Source organism: Plecotus auritus (assembly GCF_963455305.1).
Source record: "Plecotus auritus genome assembly, chromosome: 8".
In the NCBI taxonomy this organism is placed as follows: Eukaryota; Metazoa; Chordata; class Mammalia; order Chiroptera; family Vespertilionidae; genus Plecotus; species Plecotus auritus.
In genome coordinates, this window is record NC_137782.1 from 107,536,141 (window position 1) to 107,561,951 (window position 25,811).

Here is a 25,811-nt window from a genome sequence, read left to right on the forward strand (position 1 = left end):
TGTCTTCTCTTCTGCACACACGTCCTGCCTTCTCCAGCCCCCGTGTGACAAAAGGAGTGGATGCTGACTGCAGCAGCTGAGTGCCGGCTTGGTGCTTGAGTCTGTTTTGACCCAGATCTGGCCTTGTCTGAAATCGTCCTAGACTGATGAGCCTGCCCCAGTCTCTTGAGCTGCCCTGGAGTGTCTCTGACAACCATGCCTAGGAAACTGGCCACAGGGAAGCCATCTGGGCCCTCCTGAGCCAAATCTGGGGCCTCAGAAAACTGAGGTTAGAGGGATTGGTGCTGAGGCCTGATGTCCGTGGCCATCCAGTGCCACAGAGTTCTCATTATGGTTCCTGTGGCGGTAAATACGTTAAACCCAAGATTCTGTGGGTGTAAGAAACCCTTGCACCAGCCCAGAGGCTCGTTAGTCCTGGCAAGTGGTGATGTCTGTCCCTCCACCAGCACCCACCTCACTCCCACACCCAAACCTGGCTGCTTGCCAAGCCCAGGAAACCTCGATTTTGCAGGCCTCGGTTTAACGGACTTCAGAACTAACAGACCTCATTCCCAGTCCGTATGTCATATGTGAAAATTAACACCCTGTTAATCTTTAAATGCTTTTAACCAAGATTTGCTTATAATTAAATTAACAGGTTATATTTTTGTTATTAATTCACTGTTATTTTTAACCAATTTTAGTGAATAGGCCATATGTTGGAAAAAATACTGTAGTAATTTCGCTGACATAAATAAATATTACATATCTACAGCTATAGTCTATATATTTAAATCCAAGGGCTGCTGCTCATAGACAGTGTTCGGGAATGATTAGCAGGTGATCACACCGCCTTGTGCATGATAAAGGGGTGCTGTTGTCACAGGGCATGACTTCTGCAGCAGTTTAACCGTGCTGGCCCGTGTTCCACGTGCGCTAGGCCATGCCCAGCCTGTGCATTTGTTTATTCGAGGTGACTGGTGAACGCACGCATTTACTAGGCCTATTCAGTATAAATTTAAAATTACTGTAATACATACAGGAAGCTTTTCTGTGAAATGGAACTTTTCCTACATACTTACTTTTAATCACACAGATACGTCTACATAAGTCAATGTAGGTAAACTAACTAATTTGTCCATTTTTTTAACATACCCATTCGGAAAACCAGCTTCATTATGTGCAGCCTTTTGCCTTTCACGGACACCTCCTGCCCGAATTAGCCCCTTATACCGAGGAGTTACTGTGTTACTGTGCCCTTTTTAACTTACCCAAATGCAGTAGTCCCCCAGCTTAACCATGGTTTTGCCTCCGCAGTTTCAGTTATCTGGGGTCAACTGCGTCTGGAAATATTAAATGGAAAGTTCCAGAAATAAACAAAGTATAAGTTTTAAATTGCATGCTGTTCTAAATAGTATGATGAAGACTCGTGCTGTCCCGCGCTGTCTGGGGATAGGACCATCCATACTGTATTCGCACCCCCCCAACCCCCCCCCCCCACCCGCTCCGTGGCACTCAGTAGCCGCCCGGTTATCAGATCAACTGTCTCAGTATCCCAGTGCTGTGTTCATGTCCCTTTATTTTACTTTATAAGGGCCCAGAGCCATTCACACAACTTTCATTGCAGTATGTTGTTAAAGTTGGTCTAGACAGCCGTGGGCAAACTACGGCCCGCGGGCCGGATCCGGCCCGTTCGGCTGTTCTATCCGGCCCGCGGAGCCGAAAGAGCAGAGGGTTCTCTTGCTCTCCCCTCCGCTCCTTTACTTTGAATTTATATTAGTTCACACAAACACTCCATCCATGCTTTTGTTCCAGCCCTCCGGTCCAGTTTAAGAACTCATTGTGGCCCTCGAGTCAAAAAGTTTGCCCACCCCTGGCTCTAGCACCATGGTCAGCAAACGGCGGCTCGCGAGCCACATGCGGCTCTTTGGCCCCTTGAGTGTGGCTCTTCCACAAAATACCACGGCCTGGGCGAGTCTATTTTGAAGAAGTAGCATTAGAAGAAGTTTAAGTTTTAAAAATTTGGCTCTCAAAAGAAATTTCAATCGTTGTACTGTTGATATTTGGCTCTGTTGACTAATGAGTTTGCCGACCACTGGTCTAGCATATTACTATTGTTATCTTGCACTGTGCCTAATTGATAAATTAATCACAGGCACGTATGTATAGGAAACAAGCAATATATACAGGTTTCAGTACTCTCTGTGGTCTCAGGGCGTCTCGGAGCATGTCTCCCTCAGATTAGAGTGGGAATAAAGTTTGGCATAGTTAAAGGCTGGAAGGGGAATGAAGTGAGAGTTGGGGGAGGGTTGTGTGTTTTTTTTGTTTTTTTCCAGAGTTCTTAAGTGAAGTGACAGAAGGTAGATACAGCAAAAAAGAAGGAAGAGGTGGAGAAAATTTAAAGAGGATTTATCTCACATCATTGGGAATCTTGGTTAGACGGAGGGACTCAATGCGTGTCATCTGGGTTCTGTTTTTTTCTCCCTGGGCCTCATCCCTGCCCTCTCCTTCATGCTCCACACAGACCCACAGGTGAGGGCGCCCAGGACGGTGCCCCCCAATGCTCACTAGTCCTGAGGAGCTCCAGCTTCCCGTGGCCGCGCGGGTGGAGCCCAGCAGAAGCCATGGACAGGAGTTGGTTGAAGAAGAGAAGACTGCTGAGCAGAAGAAACAGCAGCAGAGAGCCACTGTGTTGATCTTCTTTAATGAAGCGTATTAGGGTGACTTTGGCTAATAGGATCATGTAGGTTTCAAGTATAGATTTCTAGGTTACAGGATCTGTGTATGGCACTGTGTGCCCACCCCCCAAAGTTAAATCATCCTCTGTCACCATATGTCTGGCCTCCTCCACCCCCACCCTCCACTGCCTTCCCTCTGGCAACCACCTCACTGCTGTTTGTATCCACGAGTTCCAGTTTTATATCCCACATACGAGTAAAATCATATGGTTCTTAGCTTTTTCTGACTGACTTATTTCACTTAGCATAATGTTCTCAAGGTCCATCCATGTTGTTGCAAATGGCAGGATTTCATCCTTTCTTATGGCTGAGTAGTATTCCATCATGTATAGCTACCACATCTTCTTTATCCATGTCTTGGCCACCATGAATAGTGCTGCAAGGAACATAGTGGTGTATATATCATTTTGAAAACATGATTTTGAGGTTTTCGGGTATGTACCCAGGAGTGGGATTGCTGGGTCATACAATAGCTCTGTTCTTAATTTTTTGAGGACTCGCCAGACTGCTTTCCATAGTGGTTGTACCAGTTTACATTCTGACCAGCAGTGAGTGAGGGTTCCCTTTTCCCCACAACCTCTCCACCACTTGTTATTGCTTGTCTTGTTGGTAATGGCCACTCCAACAGGTGTGAGGTGGTATTTCATTGTAGTTTTGATTTGCATTTCCCTAGCAGCTAGTGAGGTTGAATGCATTGATCTTAAATGGTCATCCTTTAAAAAATCTTAAGTGTAGTAAACTTGAGTTTTTCCCCTTTATATGTTGAAATATTTTTATCATAAATGTTAGAACTGGATATTCGCTGAATCTTGCCAGCATATCTAGTTTTTACTAAATATAAATTATATACACATATAATAATATGAAAAGCTATTAGAAGCCAAACATTATGTTCTAACTCTGATATGAAAACTTATTTCAGTTACTTTATACCTTAGTCAAATCTTGTCAGATCTTCTTAGCATTTAATAACAAAAGCCTTTTGTAATTTCTAGTTGACTTTAATAATAGGACCTAACTCAAATGGGGGAACTCCCACAAATTAATAACCTCTATTCTTAACTTAGTATAACTGGCATTTTAAGTACAAGAAAGCTTTTTAGTTAAGGTGGTTCATGTTACAGATCAGTTAGTAACAAAAATAAAATGTCTTTGCCTAGAGCTCCTAAAACTGGGTACTGTCTGGTAGAGAGTTTCTATGAGTTAATTTGAGCCAAATTGATAGCAATTGCTGGAAACCAAAATCTTAACAGATTGAGAAAATGCTCCCAAGAAGGCAGTTTTGCAGCTTATTTTATACACTAGAGGCCCGTTGCACGAAGATTCGTGCAATAGGCCTTCCTTCCCCTGGCTAACGGCACCGGTTTTCCTCTGGCACCTGGGACCCAGGCCTTCACTCCGGCCGGAGCCTTCAGTCTTCTCCACTCTGGCCGGAGCGCTGCTCCTGTAGCTCCCTCCGCCCCCTGCCCTCCCTCTCATAGCACGAGTCCCACCCTGCCCTGCCTCTCCGCGTCTGTGTATGCAAATTAACCCACCATCTTTGTTGGGTTAATTAGCAAACTCGCTCCTGATTGGCTGATGGGTGTTGCAGAGGTACGGGCAATTTGCATATTTCTCTTTTATTAGTGTAGATTAGAGTTAAAGAAGGAGGTGTAAGGGGGTTACATGCAATCCACTGATGGTCAATTAAGGAGACAGGGTAAAGCAAAGCAGGGAAACCTCTGGGATTGGATAAAGATTAAAACTGAGAGACACATACTTTTATATTGGGGGTACGGGATAGTGAACATTTACTACACATACAGATGGTATTCAGGACAGAGTAACAATAGGGGTTCAGTAGTCTCCTGCTCTGGTGGGTGTCCTGAGGGATCTGGACAAAGGGGTTACTGACATTCCAAAGGCATGTTATCTGAGATGCAAAAAGACACTGAGCAGGCTTAGTCACAGTAAAAACTGACCTTTGTCAAGGGAACTACGGTTGGCAGGCATGACTCCCCACCATGGTCTGCTTTTAGTTCAGAAGTTTTAATTTCACACCATCCCATGTGGTTACTTTCGGTCTCTGAGTCTGTCAGGCTGCCACGCAGGCCTCCTCTGAGCCTGCCAGGTTTACCTGTGGCCCCCTTTTCGTGCATAGTGCATCAAGTCTAAGTGAATCGACTTGAGTATATTTCTTAATGATCAAACTTGTCTGACTTTATCTTAAATCTGCAGACCTACGCTGGAAGGTGACAGAGCATATTTTAAAGTCATCTATTTACCATTCCTTGGTCTTACAAGGAGCACATGAGAGATTTTGACTTTAAAATCATTACCATTAACATAGATAACACAGTCAAACTTTTGTTAGAACTCAGTCTTTCATGCATGTAATTTTATTCAGGAATGTTAAAATTGCTTATTGTTGTCAGTGAAAAGGTAACTCAGGGTCAGAGATTTAGTAGCTTGGTGCCACAAACTTTCACAAAAGCTGACAAGTGCACAGGCATGCCTCGGAGATGTTACAGGGTTTGTTCCAGACTACTGCAATAAAGTGAGCGATGCAATAAAGTGAGTAGTCTGAGTCTTTTAGGGTCTTACCTTCAGTTTGTAAAAAATGCAACATCTCTGAAGTGCAGTAAAGCACAGCACGATAAAAGGAGGTATGCCTGTAGTGTTAAATTTAACTCAGCTATTAGTCATTTAAAATTATGCTGTCTGCTCAGAGTAAGAAGTAGCATTCCTGTTGGTGCACACATTATTTATTATTATTATACTAGAGGCCCAGTGCATGAAATTCGTGCACGGGTTGGGGGGTTCCCTCAGCTCAGCCTGCACCCTCTCCAATCCGGGACCCCTCAGGATGGGGCCTAAACCGGCAGTCGGACATCCCTCTTGCAATCCAGGACCGCTGGCTCCTAACCACTTGCCTGCCTACCAGCTTGATTGCCGCCTTACCGCTCCCCTGCCAGCCTGATGGCCCCCAACTGCTCTCCCCGGCCAACCTCATGGCCCCCAACTGCTCTCCCCGGCCAACCTCATGGCCCCCAACTGCTCTCCCCGGCCAACCTCATGGCCCCCAATTGCTCTCCCCGGCCGACCTCATGGCCCCCAACTGCTCTCCCCGGCCGACCTCATGGCCCCCAACTGCTCTCCCCGGCCGACCTCATGGCCCCCAACTGCTCTCCCCTGCCAGCCTCATGGTTCCCAACTGCTCTCCCCGGCCGACCTCATGGCCCCCAACTGCTCTCCCCGGCCGACCTCATGGCCCCCAACTGCTCTCCCCGGCCGACCTCATGGCCCCCAACTGCTCTCCCCGGCCGACCTCATGGCCTCCAACTGCTCTCCCCGGCCAACCTCATGGCCCCCAACTGCTCTCCCCGGCCGACCTCATGGCCCCCAACTGCTCTCCCCTGCTGGCCTCATGGCCCCCAACTGCTCTCCCCGGCTGACCTCATAGCCCCCAACTTCCCTCCCCTGCTGGCCTCATGGCCCCCAACTGCCCTCCCCTGCTGGCCTCATAGCCCCCAACTGCCCTCCCCTGCCGGCCTCATGGCCCCCAACTTCCCTCCCCTGCCGGCCTCATGACCCCCAACTGCCCTTTCCTGCCGGCCTCATGGCCCCCAACTGCCTTCCCTGGCCGGCCTGATGGCCTCCAACTGCCCTCCCCGCCAACCTGATGGCCTCTAGCTGCCCTCACCTGCTGGCCTGATCACCCCTAACCGCCTCTGCCTCGGCCCCCACCACTGTGGCTTTGTTGGGAAGGAAGTCGGATGGTAGGAAGATGTCTGGTCTCCCAGTCTAATTAGCATATTACCCTTTTATTAGTATAGATGCAAATAAAGTTCACACAGTGTGGCTGGTCTCTAATGTGACAGTGATGGAGGGAGCTTCGTCAAAGAGCTTATTATGTTCTCCTGGGCCACAAGCCTAGTGCTGTGCAGGCAGCCCATCCTCAGGCCGTGCCCTTGCTGGCCAGCCTGGCTGTGGACTGGCCTGGGGACCTGGGGTCTGGCTTCTCAGAGACCTTCACCCACTCCTCTGAAAAGCATACTGCCTGGCACCTCCTGGCCAGCACCCCTGGCATTGGAGCTGCTGAGGGGCATGTTGGGGTAAAGGGATTTGGGGTCTTCTGCCCACCGGTCTCTTGGGCAACACACACAGGACCCCAGGCCACTCCCACAGCAGCAGCCTGAAGCAGCTAAGCAGTATAAGATTTCTTCTGGATCTTAAATGCCACAATTTCATGGTTGTAGATTCGAGGGAACAGGAATGTTTGCAGAGCCTAACCAGTGTAGAAGTTAGAATCCTGGTCACTCCTGAGCTCATGCCACATGAGACAGTGTCTTACTTTCTTTTTTTAAACGTGATTTCCATTCCTTCTTTGTTCTTTCTTCGTGCAAAGCTGTTGCAGTTTATGCATATTGAGAAGCTGTGGAGGAGAGCATCGCTCTGCAGAGGGCAACAGGCGGCAGGTGGGAAGGCTTGTGGATGCTCGCCTTCTAGATGTCCTCACTCATGAAATGATCTGCCCGACGCCACTGCAGGAATAGCTCCCTGTGCAGATGGATTTTATGATAAACTCTAGAACTAAAGAAAAAAGCATGTCATTTGAAGCCCCAAATCTTGCTAAAACCCGCTACTGCTCCCCCGTGCTCAGCATTCCAGCGCGGGTCTGTGCCGCCACTGCGTGTGCTTGACTGGAGCTGCCTGGGCCCTGCGTGGGTCCGGCTCCTGGACCTGAGAGGAGAGGGTAGGGGAAGGGTACAGCCAGGCCACGCGGGCCCACTCCTGGGAGTTCTTCCCGTGCACAGCCCAGGTACACAGGAAGTCATAGTTGGGCCAAGATGGGCAGGCCCCAAGGGGAAGTGCTGGAAAGTATGTTCTTCGGAAATCTGGTGCAGAGCGTGTGAGCACAAGCTGCTCAGCAAGGGCTTCTAGGTGGCCAGGTTTGGTTACTCCTGTTCACTTAGTGATAAAGGTGGCCTGAGACTTTGCAAAGTGGGTGTGAGGATTCGCCTCTCCTTTTGGGAAAATACATAAAGTTTAAAGAGAAAAAAATTCACCTGGTCCTTCTTAAAAACACACTGGAGTTCCAGTCATTTTTCTTACAACAGAGAAGTAGGTGGTGTGACTTTCGTTAAAGGAAAAGAAACCAAGGAGAAGATGTTAGTGGAAATACACACGTGGGGGTGGGGACGGCAGGTTGCCCTGAGAGGGAACAAATTTTCCTTCAAATTAGAGACGCTACTTGGAGCCCAGACACGGTGGGGTCATCTGGGGCTCAGGCTGATGTGCACACGTGTCCTCTCCTCGGACACACAGCAGCACTGCTGCCCCTGCTCACACACATGTGGCCTGTTCCACATTGAGACATGGCGGTGGTCACATGGCTACTCATGATTCCCTCAACCTCAGCTCCACTTCCACCTGGAGGCACAGGGCCATTTTCACGGCCTAGAATCAGAGGAAGGGTTCCTCGCTATTTGGGAGGGCCAGGGCGTTGTCAGAGCGCCCCAATTCAGAGTCCCACATTCATCGCCCATAGAGCCTGTTGCACATCAGCCTCTGACCAAGCTGTGTGCTTGACCGTTTCTATCGGGAGCACGGGTCGGACCCACCACTGCTGTGTGCTTGGCCGTTTCTATTGGGAGCACGGGTCAGAGCCACCACTGCTGTGTGTGTTGGGCCAGTTCCCAGACCTCCTTTAGCACCTTTCTCCATCTGTGAAATGGGGGGAGGCCCACTTGGCACAGGAGTGTTGTGAGGGTTTGGGTCATGTGGGTGTCAGTAGGATCATCTTCCTCCCTGTGCCGACACCTGTCTGTTGAATGTCGCTGCAGCAGCAGCTACAGATGACACTGCCCTGTGGAATAAGGTTCCCAGGTCCCACACCCCTGACAGGCACTTTCTATTTTGGTGGCTCTCCGGCACTGGCAGGGCCACGGCCACGGGCACTCAGAAAGCACTGCAGTCCTCTTCCGGTAAAAGGCTGTTCTGAGAGAAAATGCGAAGCCCCAGTTGTTAATAAAAGTGATGCTTCTTATCGCCCTAGAGCACTTCCTGTGCTGGGTGCATAGAATCCAAATTAGGTACCTGATGTCTGCTGCTACATCCCAAAAATCCACACGTTCACATCCTCCTCCCCAGGAAGCCGGCTGTGACTGTGCTCAGTCACTGCTGTGACCGCCCCCAGGCCCACCCAGCGTGGTCTCAGGGACTCTTAGGTCACATTAGAGCAAAACAGATCCGTTTCCCGTAGTACAGCTGCTATGTGCAACGTCCAGTCTTGATGGAGAAAATAAAACTCCACATGGGCAGAGAGGGGCCTGCCTCATTTATCTCGCTCTCCCAGAATCTTAGGGTGGCCAGCAGACAAAGCAGCATATGCATCATAAGTCGCTGCACGTGTCTTCAGCAGCGTGTTATGCTGAGCTCTGTGTCTGCTCTGTGGTCTTGACATCTCTATGTCCTGGTGAATATGCTAAAGCTTGATCTTCCATCGGTATTTTTTTCATGTGGCTTTTGTTAAAAGTTTGCAAAGGTCCATTAATAAGTTGCTTTTAAATGTGATTTCTTAAAATGTTTGTTATCAGTAACTGGACTCTGCCCGGTGGTTTCGGCTTCAGGGTAGGGAGCACTTCCTGAGGTTCGTAGCGCTGAGCCTTTGAGAGAAGTTCCCTGTGAACCGCTGCCGCGGGTCACCACGCTCTCGGGGCCTGGGCGAACCCTCCGAGGTTGGAAATCGCATAAAGGATCCGTTCTAAGATTTGGATGTTCATATTTTGATGTAGCAAGTTAACTCTTAAGTAGAAATCACTTTCTAACCTGGTGCAATGTCCTGGCTTGCTTGCTCTTGCGTTCCCCACGCGCTCGTGTGTACTCGCTGGGGCACCACATCTCCGTGCTGTCACCTCACCGGCCGGCCGAGTGCCTTTCAGTCTCCTGGCTCCGCTGTGACGCCAAACTGGCACGTGCCTCGGGTGGCAGAATCCTAGACCTGGGTGGGTCTGCTCTGGAAGGCGGCGCCCAGCTGCCCGCATGGCAGGTGGTCACTGCAGCACGCTCTTCCCCCTGACCCGCTGCTCAGCCCGGAGCAGAGCATAGCCCGTGTGTGGGATCATTCTGTCTTTACTCCAGTTTAAGGAGAGAGAGGTGCAAGCTACCCACTAAAGTGCTTTAGTGTCGTTTGGAAAAATAAAATAAAATAAAATAAAATAAAATAAAATAAAATAAAATAAAATAAAATAAAAATCTGCAATGGCTGCAGTTTCCACACCATCAGAATCTGCTCTTGACTCTGGTAGATGTGGTAACAGCCAACTGTCTGGAAGACTGAGGAGCCTGGCCAGCCCCTGGCCCAGGAGCACTCGGCCCTCAGCCCCGGCCGTGCCCCCCTCAGCCCCACCGTGCCGCCCTCCCCCAGGATCCCGGCTCCACAGGCTCAGAATCCCGTGCATTCTTGCCAGGGTAAAGCATTTTTGCCATAGGGCTTTTCAGATTGTTCTTCCTGCTCTGGAAAAAATAAGTTTCACATTATAACCCTCACTCGCCACATGTATACAGGAAGCAGCAATTCTGTATCTGATGCACTGTTGGATTTTTGCATTTTATTCCCCTAAGAAAAAAGCAGTACACACATACAGGCTGGTCACAACCCACTAAATGGGTTTTATGATCCACTAAGTGGGATTTTGGTCACAATAAGAAAAATTCTGACTTCATCACAGCCTGTGTGGGAAATGAGCCTTGTTTTGAAAGAAAAGAGTTGCCGGATGAGAAGAAAGGAGAAGGGTACAGGTTTCTGCCTAGGGGCAGCCCTGGGAGGGCATGGGTCCCAGGAGTGGAGGAGAGGGCGCCCTGGCCTGAGGGGAGGCGGCAGAGTGGCCCTGCTGGTGCAAGCTCTGCTTGCTGAGACCTGACTCTTCCTAGAACTGGTCTTTTGAGTCCATTCAGTCCCAACTTCCTGCCCAGTTCAAGGATGTGAGTACATCTTGTCTGTGCCTTTATACCTTCTTTTTCTGAGTGGCACAGGAATTCTCTAGTCATTTCGGAAGGAAATTAACTTTCTACTATTTTGTTATCTTTTGTGCTGCTGTTACTCTAGCATTTTTTTAAGAGTAAAGGAAAGAGATGAGTTTCAGCAATTCTCAGTTTGTAGTCCCTTGGCAAGTGCTCATTGCAGCCATCAACATGTGACTTTCCTGATAGGGACCCTGGTTTGTAACCAGGGTGGATAACCCCCTCCTTTTTTTTTTTTTTTTTTTAACATTTTATTGATTTCATAGAGAAGGGAGAGGGAGAGAGAGAAACATTGAGGAGAGAGAATCATAGATCAGCTGTCTCCTTCACACCCCTACTGGGGATCAGCTGCAACCTGAGCTTGTGCCCTGGCCGGGAGTCCAACCGGTGACCTGGTGCATGGGTCCACGTTTAACCGCTGAGGCACACCGGTGGGGCGGATTTTCCCCCTTGAGTATTATGGGCAGGGAGGTGGCAGCAGGATGCCCATGATGCCCAGCAGCGCCCGCTGCAGGCGCCAGTGCCCACTGAGCCCCTGTTGTGTCTCCACAGGCCTGGGCAAGACGAAGAGGAAGACGAGTGCAAGGGACGCGTCCCCAACGCCCAGCACAGACGCCGAGTACCCTGCCAATGGGGGCGCCGACCGCATCTACGACCTCAACATCCCGGCCTTTGTCAAGTTCGCCTACGTGGCGGAGAGGGAGGACGAGCTGTCCCTGGTGAAGGGGTCACGTGTCACCGTGATGGAGAAGTGCAGCGATGGCTGGTGGCGTGGCAGCTACAATGGGCAGATTGGCTGGTTCCCCTCCAACTATGTCCTGGAGGAGGTGGATGAGGCGGCCGCGGAGTCCCCCAGTTTCCCGAGCCTGCGGCGGGGCGCACCCATGAGCAATGGCCAGGGAGCGCGGGTTCTGCACGTGGTCCAGACGCTATACCCCTTCAGCTCGGTCACCGAGGAGGAGCTCAACTTTGAGAAGGGAGAGACCATGGAGGTGATTGAGAAGCCAGAGAACGACCCGGAGTGGTGGAAGTGCAAAAATGCCCGGGGGCAGGTCGGCCTTGTCCCCAAAAACTATGTGGTGGTCCTCAGTGATGGGCCTGTCCTGCCCCCGTCTCACACCCCGCAGATCAGCTACCCGGGGCCCGCGGGCAGCGGGCGCTTCGCGGGCAGAGAGTGGTACTACGGAAACGTGACCCGCCACCAGGCCGAGTGCGCCCTCAACGAGCGGGGCCGTGAGGGTGACTTCCTCATCAGAGACAGCGAGTCCTCGGTAAGTGACCTGGGGCGTGAGGTCTGCCCGGTGCCAGGAGGTTCCAGGAGAAACAGTAAATGTGTGTGTGTACGTGTGTCCATGTGTGCGTGTTTGTGCGTGTGTGTGCCTGTGTGCCCATGTGTGTACAGTGCATAGTGTGGCAGCTGTGCACTGTTCCTGTGCAGATTGAGTGAATAGACCAGAATTAGCAAGAGCATCTGGGGGCTCTTACTAAGATGGGTGAGTAGGACTGGCCAGTGTCCCCGTGTGAGATGCGGCTCGGTACACCCAAGTCCACGGTGCGTGTAGGGCCTCACTCCACTATCGCCACATATCCCCAGGAGACGCACTCTCAGATGGAAGGGTGAGAACGTTTTTACTTCATGAAGGCGGCTTTTCCCTTTACTAAGGTTTCCCCTTTCTGTTCTGCAGACCTAAACATCATGTTCTCTCCGGTTTCCCATTGTTAGTGACCCCTCCTAGGCCCTGTGGTTAACTCTGTCTCCACTCTGGGTCCCAGACATGTCAGCTGCTCGCAGCCAGATGGGCACTGGTTTCTGATGCAGCCTTTGTGCGTTGGGTTTTCTTTGTAAGCCATGTGCATCGTATCATCCTGAGGTCGCCTTTGCCGTAGGCACCACCACCCCGTGCACCTCTGAGCGGCTTTGGGAGCATTTGTGAACAGGACCGAAAGGGAAAGGCAGTTCTGGAGCGAGATGAGTTCATGTGTATGAACGCAGGGTCTGAGGCCGCCTAGCCTGCAGGAGGGGCAGTGCTAGCAGTTGGCAAATTTGGGGTCTGTGTTTTGGGGATGTGCTTGAGCCTCTGTGGAGGAACTGGGCCAGGATCATGCCTGTGTGTGCATGTGCATGTGTGTGCACATGTGTATTATGGAAATACTCAACTGGTTTTGCAGGTCTCTTTGCAAAAACACCTTCCATATAGTTAGACACCCCTGCCCCCCAAAAAAACAAAAGTAAGAGTTCTATAGATAGAGTTCATTGTGATGACATTGCCTTGGTTCTGGCAGGCTTCCGTGTAGGTTTTTAAATGCAAACTATACAACTAGTAAGTGTGTGCTGTGTGCTGTGATTGTCCTCTGAAAAGGCTGATGCCACAGTTAGTGAGTTCATAGTCAAGACTCGTGTGCTTGATCTGTGAGGAGTTAAGACCACAGAAATGTTTTTCCCCTTCAGAGACTCGAGAGGCAGTCATGATGTGTTCCTTTCTGAGGCAGCAGGAGCCCATAGTGGTGGGAATCAGATCCATCGTGGTGTCGGCAGCTTGTGGAGTTAGCGGCCTCCCTAGATGTGTTTGGGCAAGCTCGCCCGCCTGATCGCTAACTGCATCTGGAATCTGAACTCTGAGGTTTTCTTATCCAGCTGCCAGAGTTCATCATCCCTGGCAGGACCTCACATCACCTGATTCTCCTGTGACGTAAGCTCTGTGCACAGCTTCCTTAGATCTGTTTGAGGCAGAAGAATGACACATGGCAGCACGTTGAACTCTTCTGAGCAGAAGTTCGGAGGAAGCCCTGGAAAAGCCCTGGAAAAGCAATCTATATATATAAAAAGCCAGCGACCATAACGGCCATAATGACCGGTCACTATGATGCCCACTAAGGCCAGCGAACCAGCCCGATCAGGGGGTGGGGCCAGCCAGCCAACCTCACAGCCCCTACCCCCTGCCGGCCTGCCCCTGATCGTACTTTCCCACCCTGATCAAGAGCAGACCACCAGCCAAACACCCCCTTCTTTCCCCCCGGCCAGCCCCACCCCTGATCAGCCAGCCTCACCACAATAGGGGGCAGGGCTGGGCAGCCAACCTCCTGCAGCCCCTCCCCCTGACTGCCCCACCCCTGATTGCACCCCCCACCTCAATAGGGGGTGGGGCTGGCCAGCCAACCTCCTGCAGCCCCTCCTCCCGGCTGGCCAAGCCCCCAATGGGCCCCCACCACCCTGATCGGCCTGCAGTCCTTCCCCCACACCAGCCCTGCCCATGATCGCCCCCCCACCCCAATAGAGGGTGGGCCCAGCCCGCCATCCTCCTGCAGCCCCTCTCCCTGCCCGGCCTCACCCCAGACCGGCCCCCCCACCCCATCAGGGGCAGGGCCAGCTGGCCAACCACCCATGGCCCCTCCCCCAGGCCACTGGTCCCCGATTGGCACCCCCACCCCATTCGGGCTTGGGGCTGGCCAGGCATGGCCCACAGCCCCTCCCCATGGCCAGCCTGGCCCCCAATCGGCCCCCAACCCCAATCGGGGGCGGGTCCCATCAGCCAATTGCCCACAGCCCCTTCCCTCAGCCAGCCCGGCCCTGATTGGGCCCGATTGGGGCGGGCCAGCTAGCCTGCCAACCTCCCACCATCTCCTCCCAACAGGCCCAGCTCCAGTCTACCCTGATTGGGGCCAGGCCAGCCGGACCCCTCCCATGCACGAATTTATGCACTGGGCCTCTAGTTACAATATAAAGCGATGGATCCAAAGCCTGAAGGGGCAAATGTAATTCCGTGTCAAAAAGTATAATCTTGACTTAGAACACCTAGGTTTGAAGAGACTTCTTAGAGCGGGGCTGAAGCAGCCCTAGTGTGGAGACACCAGCCCCATTCATGGTGGCTCCTGTCGGGACTTGGGGAAGAGAGTCCTCGGAAAGAGGGAGTGAGAACAGCGGCCTGCAGGTGGCTGGCCTTCGGGGGCCTGCTGCTCTCCGTGGATGTGGACGCTGCGTGCGGGCGTCGTGCCTGAAGGAGGTCCTGGTTGGGAGGGCCCTTGCATTGTGCGGTGCCATCTGAGAACTGGCCGCTGGCATGTCTTGTTTGTCTCTCATTGCTACAGACTGGGCTGGCTGTCTCCATAATTGAAATGTTGTTTACATTTGATTTTAACGTTCTAGGGGCCCTTTCGGATGGTGTGCACTGTCCTAACTTACACCACAGCAAGCTGCCACTGCGAACAGTGTGCCTGGCCTCCAGTTCTAGGGCTGTGGGAGCAGACAGCCACTCGTGGGACCAGCACCAGCTCTGCACCCGCGGGCCTGCTGGTCTGGAGATGCCGTGTGGCCTGATTGGGTGCAGGCTGCTTGCCCCATGGGTCTTGCGCCTGTCTGTGCCAAAGGGCTGCTGCCAGGGCTCTGAGGCACGTGCTGCTTTGCTTCCGACAGCAGCATTAGGCCAGTCGCTGCTTTTCTCCTTCACAGCCTATCACCTGTGGCTGTTGTGGAACTGCCCGATGGACAGATGGACAAACCTTTGCTTATTTCTGTTCCTCCATCCACTGCCACTGCCTCTTGCTGGAGTCCCCCACCCACTTTCCTCTCCTCTGTCCTTTTCCTGCTCACTTGCATTTCTAAGGGGAGAGCCTGGCTCTCCGTCTCCACAGGCCAGGGGAGGGCTTGGGTCCAGAGTCCAGCGTCCACCTTGCAGTGTGCAGGACGGACAGGGCTCGTCCTCAGCATCTGTGAGGGCTCAGCAGCATCCTCGCCTGAGGGCCTTTCTTTTCTCTCAGCCTTTGGGCCTAGAACCTTCCTTGAGTCCACATAGGATGCCCGACTCTGGATAAGCTGAGCAGCTGTCTTAGAGCACATCTTCAAGATGCGTCCTTTTTACCGGCCTCCTGATGGTCACAGTGTAAATAAGCTAGACTCTTGCTTGTTGGTATTTTGCATTTAAAACTATGTAATATATTTCAGTTTTGAAAGATAAAAATATACCAACTGGGAATCCAAGGAAATAGTGCTTTTGCGGGGAGAAGTGCATATTTTGGGAAAACAAACTAGAACATTGCCACACCCATGGCCTCCGGTGTTAGTGACGTGCAGCTGTTGCGCGGGTATCTGTTAGACACTTTTCACCAGTGAATGCGGGAACCAGCCAGGCGACCTGCCGTGGCGTTTTCTCTGCTGAATCTCAGTCCCTGATGTTCTTTCTCCCATCATCGCTCTTCTTCCTTTGCTCTCCTCTCTCACCTGTAATTGTCATGCAGCCTTAGCAGCTCAAGATGAAATAAACCGTTTCTCACTTTCTGTATTTGACAGTCATGCTTCTACCGGCTAATCCATAACCCATTAAATCTAGGGAACTCACAGCGCTACCTGTCCTCTGCATGTCCATCATAAATCCTGGGATATGTGTCCACACCTATTCCACGGCTGTACTTACAAGTAGGAACAACCAGAACTAGAATTCTGGCGAGCTGTGTTATTTTGTTTTTTCAGTTGCTACATCCTACCTTTTCAAAAAGGTGATTCAGAAAGTAACGGAGTACAGGGATGGGGGTCAGCAAAGGGGACCCACGTTATGCATCAGCCTGTCTTTTAGGAAGCCGTTTTCCTCTGTAAGAATTGAAGATCCCAGGACAGCAGCTCCTGTCCCACAGTGGTGGTATGCAGATCCTAACTTTTTGTCATCGACACATTGTTTCTGACAGAGAAATACTATCTTGCCAAAGATAATTAATGCACATAGTATTCACACTACTAGTTTTGTTTCATCCCTTGTTCTTTTTTGGTCTATTAAAATTACTTGATCAGGAAGGAACAGAACAAAAGCATAGTTCCTTGCTATATTTCTCAGATTTCAGGGTGGAGTAAAAATAGGTTTGTGACTATGCGAAACGCAATTTATTCTTGCACTGTATTGTTTTCCATACAAACAACTGTAAACCCACTTCTCCCCCACCCTGTACATTTCTTATAGAAATCCTAATTTTTTTTTGGTTAATACTCACCTCAGGATATTTTTTTCCATTGATTTTTTTTTTTTTTTTTTTTTTTTTTTAGAGATAGAAGGGAGGGAGGGGTAGGGAGAGGAGAGAGAGAGGAAATATCAGTTGGTTGCCTCCTGCATGCACCAAGACCAGGGCCAGGTACAAAACTGCAACCCATGTACATGCCCTTGACTGGGAATTGAGCCTGAGACCCCTCGGTGTGTGGCTGATTCTCTGACCACTGACCAACACTGGCCAGGGCTTGAAATCCTAATTTTAGCCAGAACTCAGTTTCCAGTTTGATCACTGTCTCTCCATGTCAGTGATGTTCAAACTGTGAATGTCCCGGAGCCTGGGGACCTGGCATAGTAGGGGTGGCTGCTCCCGCCACACAGCTCCTGAGTCAGGAGACCTGGGCCCAGAACTTGCCTTTCCAGCACATTCCTTGGTGATGCTGCTGCTGCGGATCTAGGGACCACTCTTTGAAAACTGCTTGTATCTATTATGCAGTCTTAATGGTTTTATACACATTAATAGCAGTAATTTAAACTCCATTTCTGCAGAATACTACATTTTTAAGGATTATAAACATGCTTAAAGGTGAAAATTATTAACCTTATTGTCGAGTTCACTTTTATGCCGAACTGTCAGCTTTTGGTGAGTGAAATTCATCTCATAAAGCATCTCTTTATTTTTGAGCTAGAGTTTGGCAACTAAATGTATTTGCTCTGTGTTTCTGATCAAGAATGAGAAAGCAACTATGGCCTGTTTACTCAGTGGCTAGAGCGTCGGCCTGTGCACTGAAGGGTTGCAGGTTCGATTTCCAGTCAAGGGCACATACCTGGGTTGCAGGTTTCATCTCCAGTCCTATCGGGGCCTGTGAGGGGGACAACCAATTGATGTGTCTCTCTTACATATCTCTCTCTCTCTCTCTCTCTCTCTCTCTCCCTCCCTCCCCTTTTTCCACTCTCTCTAAAAAAAAAAAAAAAATCAGTGGAAAAAATGTCATTGGGTGAGGATTAACAACAACAAAAAGAATGAGAAAGAGTTCAGTTGTCGGAGAAGGGGGGGAGCTGCTGCCTCAGTAGCTCAGAAGATGGGGGGCCACGGGGAATGTCTTCCTGCCGTGACTTGCTCACAAGCTTCTGAAATGCCTGGTTGGCACAGTGATTTCTAGATGTTAAGAAAATGGATAGGTTCCTAGGAGCACCTTTCCAGTTGCAAAAATAAAAATTGTTTTATTTAATTGTCAGGTTTATAGTTCAGTAGCTAATGGAAGTTTTATGTCTGGACCTTTACAGTTGTTAACATTAAACATATCTGAGTGTACCCTCAGCTTCAGGAAAGGCGTGACCCAGCGCTCAGTGCTGGCCCGGAGCTCCCTGTCACGGGCTGCCGTGACGTCGGCGTCCCAGCCTGCGAGAAGGCTAGCTGTCAGTGACACAGGAGGCACTAAGCATCTTGGCATTTCGGCCTCAGAACCACCACTTACTCTGAAGGGTTTGGGATGGTGGTTTTCCCTGCTACATTATAAATAAAAGAAAGTAAAATACAGGTTTCCATCACACTTCCATAGTAGAGGTGCTTACGAGACTTTTTGTAAGCCCAAGTGGCATAAAGTGAAGAACAATTACCATAAATTTCTATGGAAAAGTTGAGTGTTACTAGACCCAAAAAATAACCTACCAAGTCATACCAAATAATCCATAAAATCACACTGACAGGAGAAGCAGGAGCAGTGTGATAAGTGCACGGCCTGTCTGAAGCAGAAGCAGAAGCAGCATGCGTACGGGAGGGACCCTTTCATTCATTAAAAAGACGGTTGCTCCTTGAGTGTGAGCTAACTGGACAGAGCACACACTGCATTCCACCCATCCACACGAGCTGTGGGCTTGCCCTTTCACCCACGGCTGGTGCCGGTGGAGGAGGCCGCTTGGCACTAGCAAATGCACTGGTTCCCTGGCAGCTCTCACACGTTTTCTCTGTGGAAACTGAGTGGTGGACACGGGCAGGTTCAGTGGACACACGTGTCTTTACTTCGTTCAGCTTAGCTGAACACCCTTACGAGCTCTCCGAGGCTTTTCTGACACCCCAGGACCCCTTTGCCAAGATGCACAAAACCCATGGAGATGAGGCCCAGGCGCTGGCAGACAGGGTCAGACCTCTGGGCTGGAGCTGAGGAGCTGCAGGAGCTGGGAAGGGGCTGGGGGCCCCTCGCGCTGCTCAGGGGTTCATGCTGCCTCTGTAATGGCGCTGGCAGAACAGAGTCTGAACTATTTTAGCTTTTCTTCGTAAAAGGGAAAATTCTCTTCTGAACTTTTTGGTTAGCAAAAACAGGTACTAATGTAGGTCTTCCGTCAAGTGAAGTGGGGTAGCATGAACTTCTAAAAAGTGGGGGGTACCTGCAATGCTAAATTGGTTTGAGGGGAGGGAGATAAATGTGGAAAGCAGACTAGAGAGCAGTCTTACGTAAAACTCACCTGATTGTGACGTGTCAGCAGGGCAGGTTCAGGGCGGCTGCGCGGCTTGGTCCGGGCGAGGATGAGGAAGCCACTGGTGGCCAGCTGGTCCCCACTGCGTCGCCCACAGTAGCTGGTGGCCTCTCCGTTGGCACCATGCCTCTCCAGGTTTCAGCGTTCATCGCCCTCTCCCTCCTCATGACTGTGTTCCTGCCCTCGGGTTCTGGACTCAGCTCCCTCTTCCTCCAGACCCTTGGAAAAGTCTAGAACACAGCTCCCCTCCCTGGCCCGTCCTTCCCCCCAGTCGAAAGTGCACACATCCTTCAGGGCTCGTTCTAGGCACCTTTGCTTCTGGGAAACCTTCCTGACCGCAGGCCACACAGCCGTCTATGCTCACCTGTAGTCGCCCCTGAATGTGGCTGTGACCCAGGGGTCCTCAAACTACGGCCCGTGGGCCACATGCGGCCCGCCGAGGACATTTATCCGGCCCGCCGGGTGCCGCTGCCTGTCCTGCTTAGCAGCCGACTCGTCCCAGGCCCGCAGTGCGCATAGGAATTTGTTCATAGTTTTTTTTTAAAACTATAGTCCAGCCCTCCAACGGTCTGAGGGACAGTGAACTGGCCCCCTGTTTAAAAAGTTTGAGGACCCCTGCGTGACCCCTTGGGAGACCAAGTCGGCAGGGAGAATGCGCATTGCATCGTGTTGCCCCATCGAGTCCCTGGCACCTTGATGGAACTTGAAGAAGTGTTCTCACATAATTAGGGTATGAATTACCCAGAATGCACACAGCCTCGGTGTGAGCACCCGAGCCATGGTCCTCAGTGTGAGCACCCGAGCCATGGCACAGGGCGGGACTCTGGCACCTCTCCCACTTCCTGCTGGCTGTGCTGACGCACCCGCTCCCTTGGCTCAGACACAGTGGCTCTAGCTTACTGCTGCCACGAGGGGGGCCAGATACCCTCCCTTCAGGCCTGCAAACACAATGGGGAGAGAAGTGGGCAGAAGGGAACACAGGCAACTGATGAGCAACCCTTTCAAACTAAAAAATATATATGTATGTCTAAGTAAGTAATTTATCTTTAGAAATATTTTCATAAGAATGCCTTAGATCACTAAATGCCCTTTAAGTATTTCTATTGCTCTCATGTAAAATTGCTAGTACCTGTGAGAAATGTTTCCCCCCAAATATGTAAAGCTGTAATGGAAATTTTTAATAACTGGGTCAAGTAAGTTTTTAGCACTTGCCTTATAAGAAGGGCTCCCACGCTGGTACATGCAGCACCGGTGCAGACCCAGCTTTGCGGTGCTGTGTGTGTGTTTGGTGTTACCCTGCCTGGTTTCTTTCTCGCAGTGGCTGCAGATGTGCCTGAGTGTACTTCTCGGTTGAGGCCGCCCTCCCTTTGGCTTATAGAAGAGGCGGCAGTTAGACCTAGCTCCCAGTAACTGTGTTCATGCCAAGTTGGATCCTAAGAGAACCCTGTGGGTAGTCAGCCGGAGCCAGGCAGTATCACTGTAGCCTTTTTGGAAAGTCGAGAAAAAAACAGTGGTTCATAGAAGAATGCAGACTTCAGGGATCATTGTCGCCTGAACCCCACCCAGAGGGGAGCAAACTTTTTTGGTTCTGGAACTGGGTCTGAGCCTGTCTCTGACTGCCACATGCCCCCGGGAAAACCATTAGCCCGGCATTAGGTGGCCGTTGAGCCAGGAAAATGAGGCATTCGTTGGTACCATTGCTGTTTCTCTAGGAGGCGCTGGGAAGGGGCTGGAGCTTTGCGGGAAGTTAAGCATCCAGGGCAGGAAGAGCAGGTGTTTTCGTCCAACCTGATACTTTGGGTTCCTCTATCATGGTTCCGATGTTGCCGCCAGAATTTCACATCTTTTTAGACTAACACGTAAACATTTTTTACATGTTTGTTGTTTTTTAATTTGGGCAAAGTATATATAACAAAATTTACCATTTTGACCATTTTTAAGTGTAAGTTTAGTGGCACTGAGTGCATTCACATTGTTCTACAACCATCACTACCATTCATCTCTAGAACTTTTTCATCTTTCCTAAATGAAGCTCCACACCCATTAAATACTAACTCCCTATTTCTCCCTCCCCTAGTCCCTGGCAGCTTTTTACTTTCTGTCTCTAGGAGTTTGACTGGTCTAAGTACCTCATGGGTGGGATCATACAGTATTTGTCCTTTTGCGTGTAGCCTGATTTCATGTAATGTCCTTCCTCAAGGGTCGTTCCTATTGTGGCATGTGTCAGTTTGCTTCCTTTGGAAGGCCGAATGGTATTCCTTCATGATGTGTACAGACCACATTTTGTGTATCCATTCACCCTGCCATGGGCATGGGTAGCTCCCACCTTTTGGCTATGCTGTGTAACGCTGCTCTGAACACAGGTGTATAAATGTCAGCTCCGGTCCCTGCCTGCCAGGCTTTTGGGGGCAGATCCAGGGTGGAGGTGCTGGATCAGATGGTAATTCATGGTTTCGTTTTTTGAATTCATCTGTTTCCACAGTGGCTGTGACATTTGCATTCCCACTAGCAGTGCACAAGGGCTCAGTCTCTTCACATTCACACCAACAGTTTTTGCTTTCCAATTTTGTTTTGTTTTCAATAATAATAATAACCAGGGTATAACATGGGTATTTTTACTGTGTGCTTCAGTTTATTAACATGGTAGAAATGAGAAAGTTATAAAGATGGGGAACAGATGGTGGTTTCTAGGGATGGGGGTGCGGGGGGCAGTGCCTGGGAGAAAGGAGTTCTCTGTGGTGCGGAGCGGTTGCTGTGGTTTTGATTTGCATCAGCACACAATTTTTTCATCTCAGCTTCCCCTTTTGCTGGTTTGGGGTGTTTCTGTGACCCTTACCTTGGCCTCGGGAGCGTGCAGGAGCAGCAGAGAGCGATGCTTTCGCATTCCCGCACGGGGCTTGTAGCACAGAAAGCAGGGGTCGTAACAGCATGGAAGTGTGAGCACACTGGCCTGCTCACTGCCTTCTTCCTACCCCAGTGTTCCACCTTTGGGAGTTCCCACTGTGTCACAGCCATTGGAGACAAGCAGAACCAAGCAAAGGTAGTTCCGCAGCGAGGGGGAGAACACCATGTAAAATGTTTTCAGCCTCCATGGCCTTAATTCTCCAAGTGTGGTTCTTGGGCCAGCAGCAGCCACATCGCCAGAGAACTTGCTAGAAATAGATTATGGGGCCCTGCCCAGATCCACTGCACCTGAGTCCCTGGGGTAGAGCCCGCAACCTCCACCTGCACGAGCCCTCAGGAGATTCCGGCGCTCATGTCTGGGCACCACTGAGCGTGGCAGGTGACATCGGTCAGGCCTCTGGGGACAGTGCTGTGCATATGGTAACATTTGGAATTGAGTATCATTTATTGTTGATCAGTCAAGCAGGCATGATGTGGTGAAGAGACAAAGAATGAAAAGGACAATATTCTAAAACGCTACCCTCTGAGGTATTTAAATGTAACTTTAAGAAATATATTTTGGAGGCAAGGAGGGGCAAGCACTCCCACATGCTGACTTGAACATGGACAGTAAACATGATTGTTTCAAGATAAGGTCCATGGGACTTTGAGGGCTGTTCTGCGGCCGATGGTTGATTTTTCTTCCCTTGTGCAAAGAAGTTCACTTCAGACACTAATAAGACCGATAACTAATAAGACTTGATCATGTTGTGTGTGAGTTGGTGTTAGCTTATGGAGTAAATATTTCAGAGACGTGGTTACAGGAGAACAGAAACTGCTGGTGAAAAGATAATCTGAAGCAAAAACAAAGAAAAGAGTATCAGTTGACAGCTAGTGGCATAAGTATAAACTGTGAGTCTATTCTGATGAAAAGAATGCAGAATTGGACAACTAGAGAGGGTGACCTAACAGAAGGATAAAATTCCAAACCAGCTTTTCTGAGCTGAGAGCAGAGGGAAGATTGATCAGTGGAGTACAGTTGGCCTCTAACCCGTTGGTTCGCAAATTGTTTAGGTAAAGGAACTACTTTTCTGGGTAAAAGAGTGCCTTCCTTAAAGAAGTCACAGATACAGGAAAATAGCTATTTACCAACTGAAAGGAAAGGATGGCACCGCCTTGGCTAAGGAAGAGTGTTAAACGCCTCAGGTGTGAGTCGTTGATCAAAGAGCAGCGGGGTCAGAAATGGGTCCAGAGTTCACCTGGGCAGCTTGGTGAGCCACACCAAGGGCATTTCTCTCATCTTTCCACAAATTCTGAAGTAAAAGATAAATAGAAGTTGTAAGGTTGTTTAAGAAGCAGGACTGCCTGGGACAAGGTCCCTCCCTCCCCTGGGACTTATCTCCAGCCGTGTGCTTAGAGGACAGTCATAGTAATATGTATGCTCTGGGTGGTGGAGGAGAAATAAAGGAGATTACCTACGGCTCTCAGTAGGTTTGCTTTTCTAGAAGTACTCACTCGTGAGGTGAAACTGCAAAGCAGTGAGCTGTAAGAATTGCCTGAAGGAATGGACAGTGGAAGACATGATCAAATTGTGAATGCATAGTGGGTGCATTTATTGACGCCTCCTCTGCTCCCATGTGGGAATGTGGAATTAAATCAGGCTCTTGTACTTACAGGGATTACACTCAGATATGGGACCTAAAACCTAAACAAAAATAATGATAATAAATAAAATCTTGGTTTTTCTACCTATTAACTGTCTTCATATTCCACTTGGAAAATGACTTCCTAAGAAGGGTGGAATGAATGGCTTTACTAACTGATAATCCTTCAGAACCTCTGGTTCAAAAACTGTGAGAATAGAAATCATTCCTAAAAGGAATAGTCAGAGAGAAGACAGTAACAGGAAGTGATCTGATGTTAGAATATTTGAAAAGTTGGCACAGTATTCAGCAAAGAGAAATTATACCGATTAAGTGTAGTGTTTGGAGAAGGAAAAGGTAGGAAAACTTGGACAATGAGAGGAAGCACAAAGATTAGAATTGAAGTGGGGAATAGAAAGTAGATGTTTCAAATCTGAAAAGAAGGTACAGGACTGAGTCTATTAGATTCTAGTCCAGCTAAGGAAGGTTTTAGCCAAGTGTGGTACCTGTGATGGCTCAGAAAGATGTCCACAACTTCTTTGATGTCCGTCCTTCAAAGCAGGAGGCCTGGTCGCCTCCCTTCAGCAGGGGCTGGACTTGCTGACTCACCACCATGATTAGAGGGTGGTGGAGTCATGATAGGTGGCTTTCAGGACTGGGCCACAAAAGGCACGTGGCATCACTCTCTTGGATCACTTGATATTGGGGGGAGCTGCCACGTTGTGAAGAAGCAAGCGGCCCCACAGAGAGGCCAGGCGTGAACCACGTCTGACGCCGATCCTCTATCCCCAGTGGAGCCCGCAGATGGCTGCAGCCTCAGCCAGTGTCTTGACTGCTGCTCCCATGTGGGGATGTGGAGTTAAATCAGGAGCTGGATGGTTCTAGTTCAAGGTTTAAGGCAAAGTCCTGAGCCACAGAAATGGCAATTACCAATGTTGCTGTTTAAGCCACTGAGTTAGGGGGTGATTTGTCACATAGCAAAAAACAAATAGTACAGACCCCAGATAGAAAGCAGGGCTCTGACAAGAGAGGCGAAGTGAACACTAAAGTTCAGGAAACCCTGCTTTCCCATTTGCTGTTCAAAGAGAAATCCTATTGCTAGTGTTTATTTCCTGCTGAAAATCTGGAAGCCTCAAAGATACGAGGGTCACATGGAACGGGTATGTACAGCCTCCCAGGCATACCTTTGCCAATTAGTTCAGCAACCATCTATAGTGCACCCACTGTGTGCCAGGCCCTGCTTTCCCCCAGCATATACAGAAATGAGCGCTGGCTGGTTATCGATGTGCCCCTCTCACATGGATGTTTCTCTCTCTCTCTCCCCCCTCCCTCTTCCCTCCTCTCCCCTTTCTCTTAAAAATGAAAACAATGGGGAAAAATCCTCGGGTAAGGATTTTTAAAAAGAATGTATGAAAGTGAAGTAGGAATGAGCCTCAGGAAGCTTGGAGCCTAACAGGAGAGACAGGTCTACACTGGTGCTGAGAACGCGTGATCACAAATGAAGTAAAAGGTGCATTTCTGCGGAGGGTGGAGACCTTGTCCAGTTAGTTTAGGAAAATCCCCGTTTTCTAGGGATTTTAATGGAAAGAAACCTTTTTAAAAATTGATGATATACTGTGCGCTCTCTTGATAGTTTCATAAAAGGAACTTAAAGAAGGGCCACTAAATGACAGTGTTTGCTTAATATTCCCCAAAGATGTTGTACTCCTGACATTTATTAAACTGTCCCAGTCTGTCCTGGTTTCAGATGTTATCTGTTCCACAGTGTGAAGACGGAAGCAGGCAACTGTGGGGAAGTTTGCACAAGGTCCCAGAGCCGCTAAACAAAGGAGCCAGGCTGTGGCCCAGGCAGCCTGTTGCAGAGCCTGTATGCAACCAGCATGCTGCCTCTCAGCACTGGAGCTCATAGACACCCGAGGGTGGGCAGGCACGGCTTGTGCAGGGTCACATGACCACTCCCCTCCTGGCAATGTGGGCTCACTCTTCTGCCGAAACAGCAGAACAGCTGGACAACACATTGAAACAAACAGAAAGCAACAGCAAGGTAGCCTTCCAGTTGACTGTAGTGATGGGGGACAACAATTTAAGAAGTACTAGTTTACCAGGTGAAGAAGGTC

The 25,811-nt window shown here is 49.9% G+C and overlaps 1 protein-coding gene across 6 annotated transcripts in view; it reads left to right on the top strand.

Moving 5' to 3' along the window:
* The window catches only part of NCK2 (NCK adaptor protein 2), a 138,608-nt gene that overhangs the window by 103,747 nt on the left and 9,050 nt on the right, over positions 1 to 25,811 (top strand). For all 6 annotated transcript variants that reach the window (XM_080686992.1, XM_080686988.1, XM_080686990.1 and 3 more), the window contains one exon: positions 11,274 to 11,992. In XM_080686992.1, coding sequence (XP_080543118.1) covers positions 11,274 to 11,992 — 719 coding nt within the window. The remainder of the gene's footprint in view (positions 1 to 11,273; positions 11,993 to 25,811) is intronic.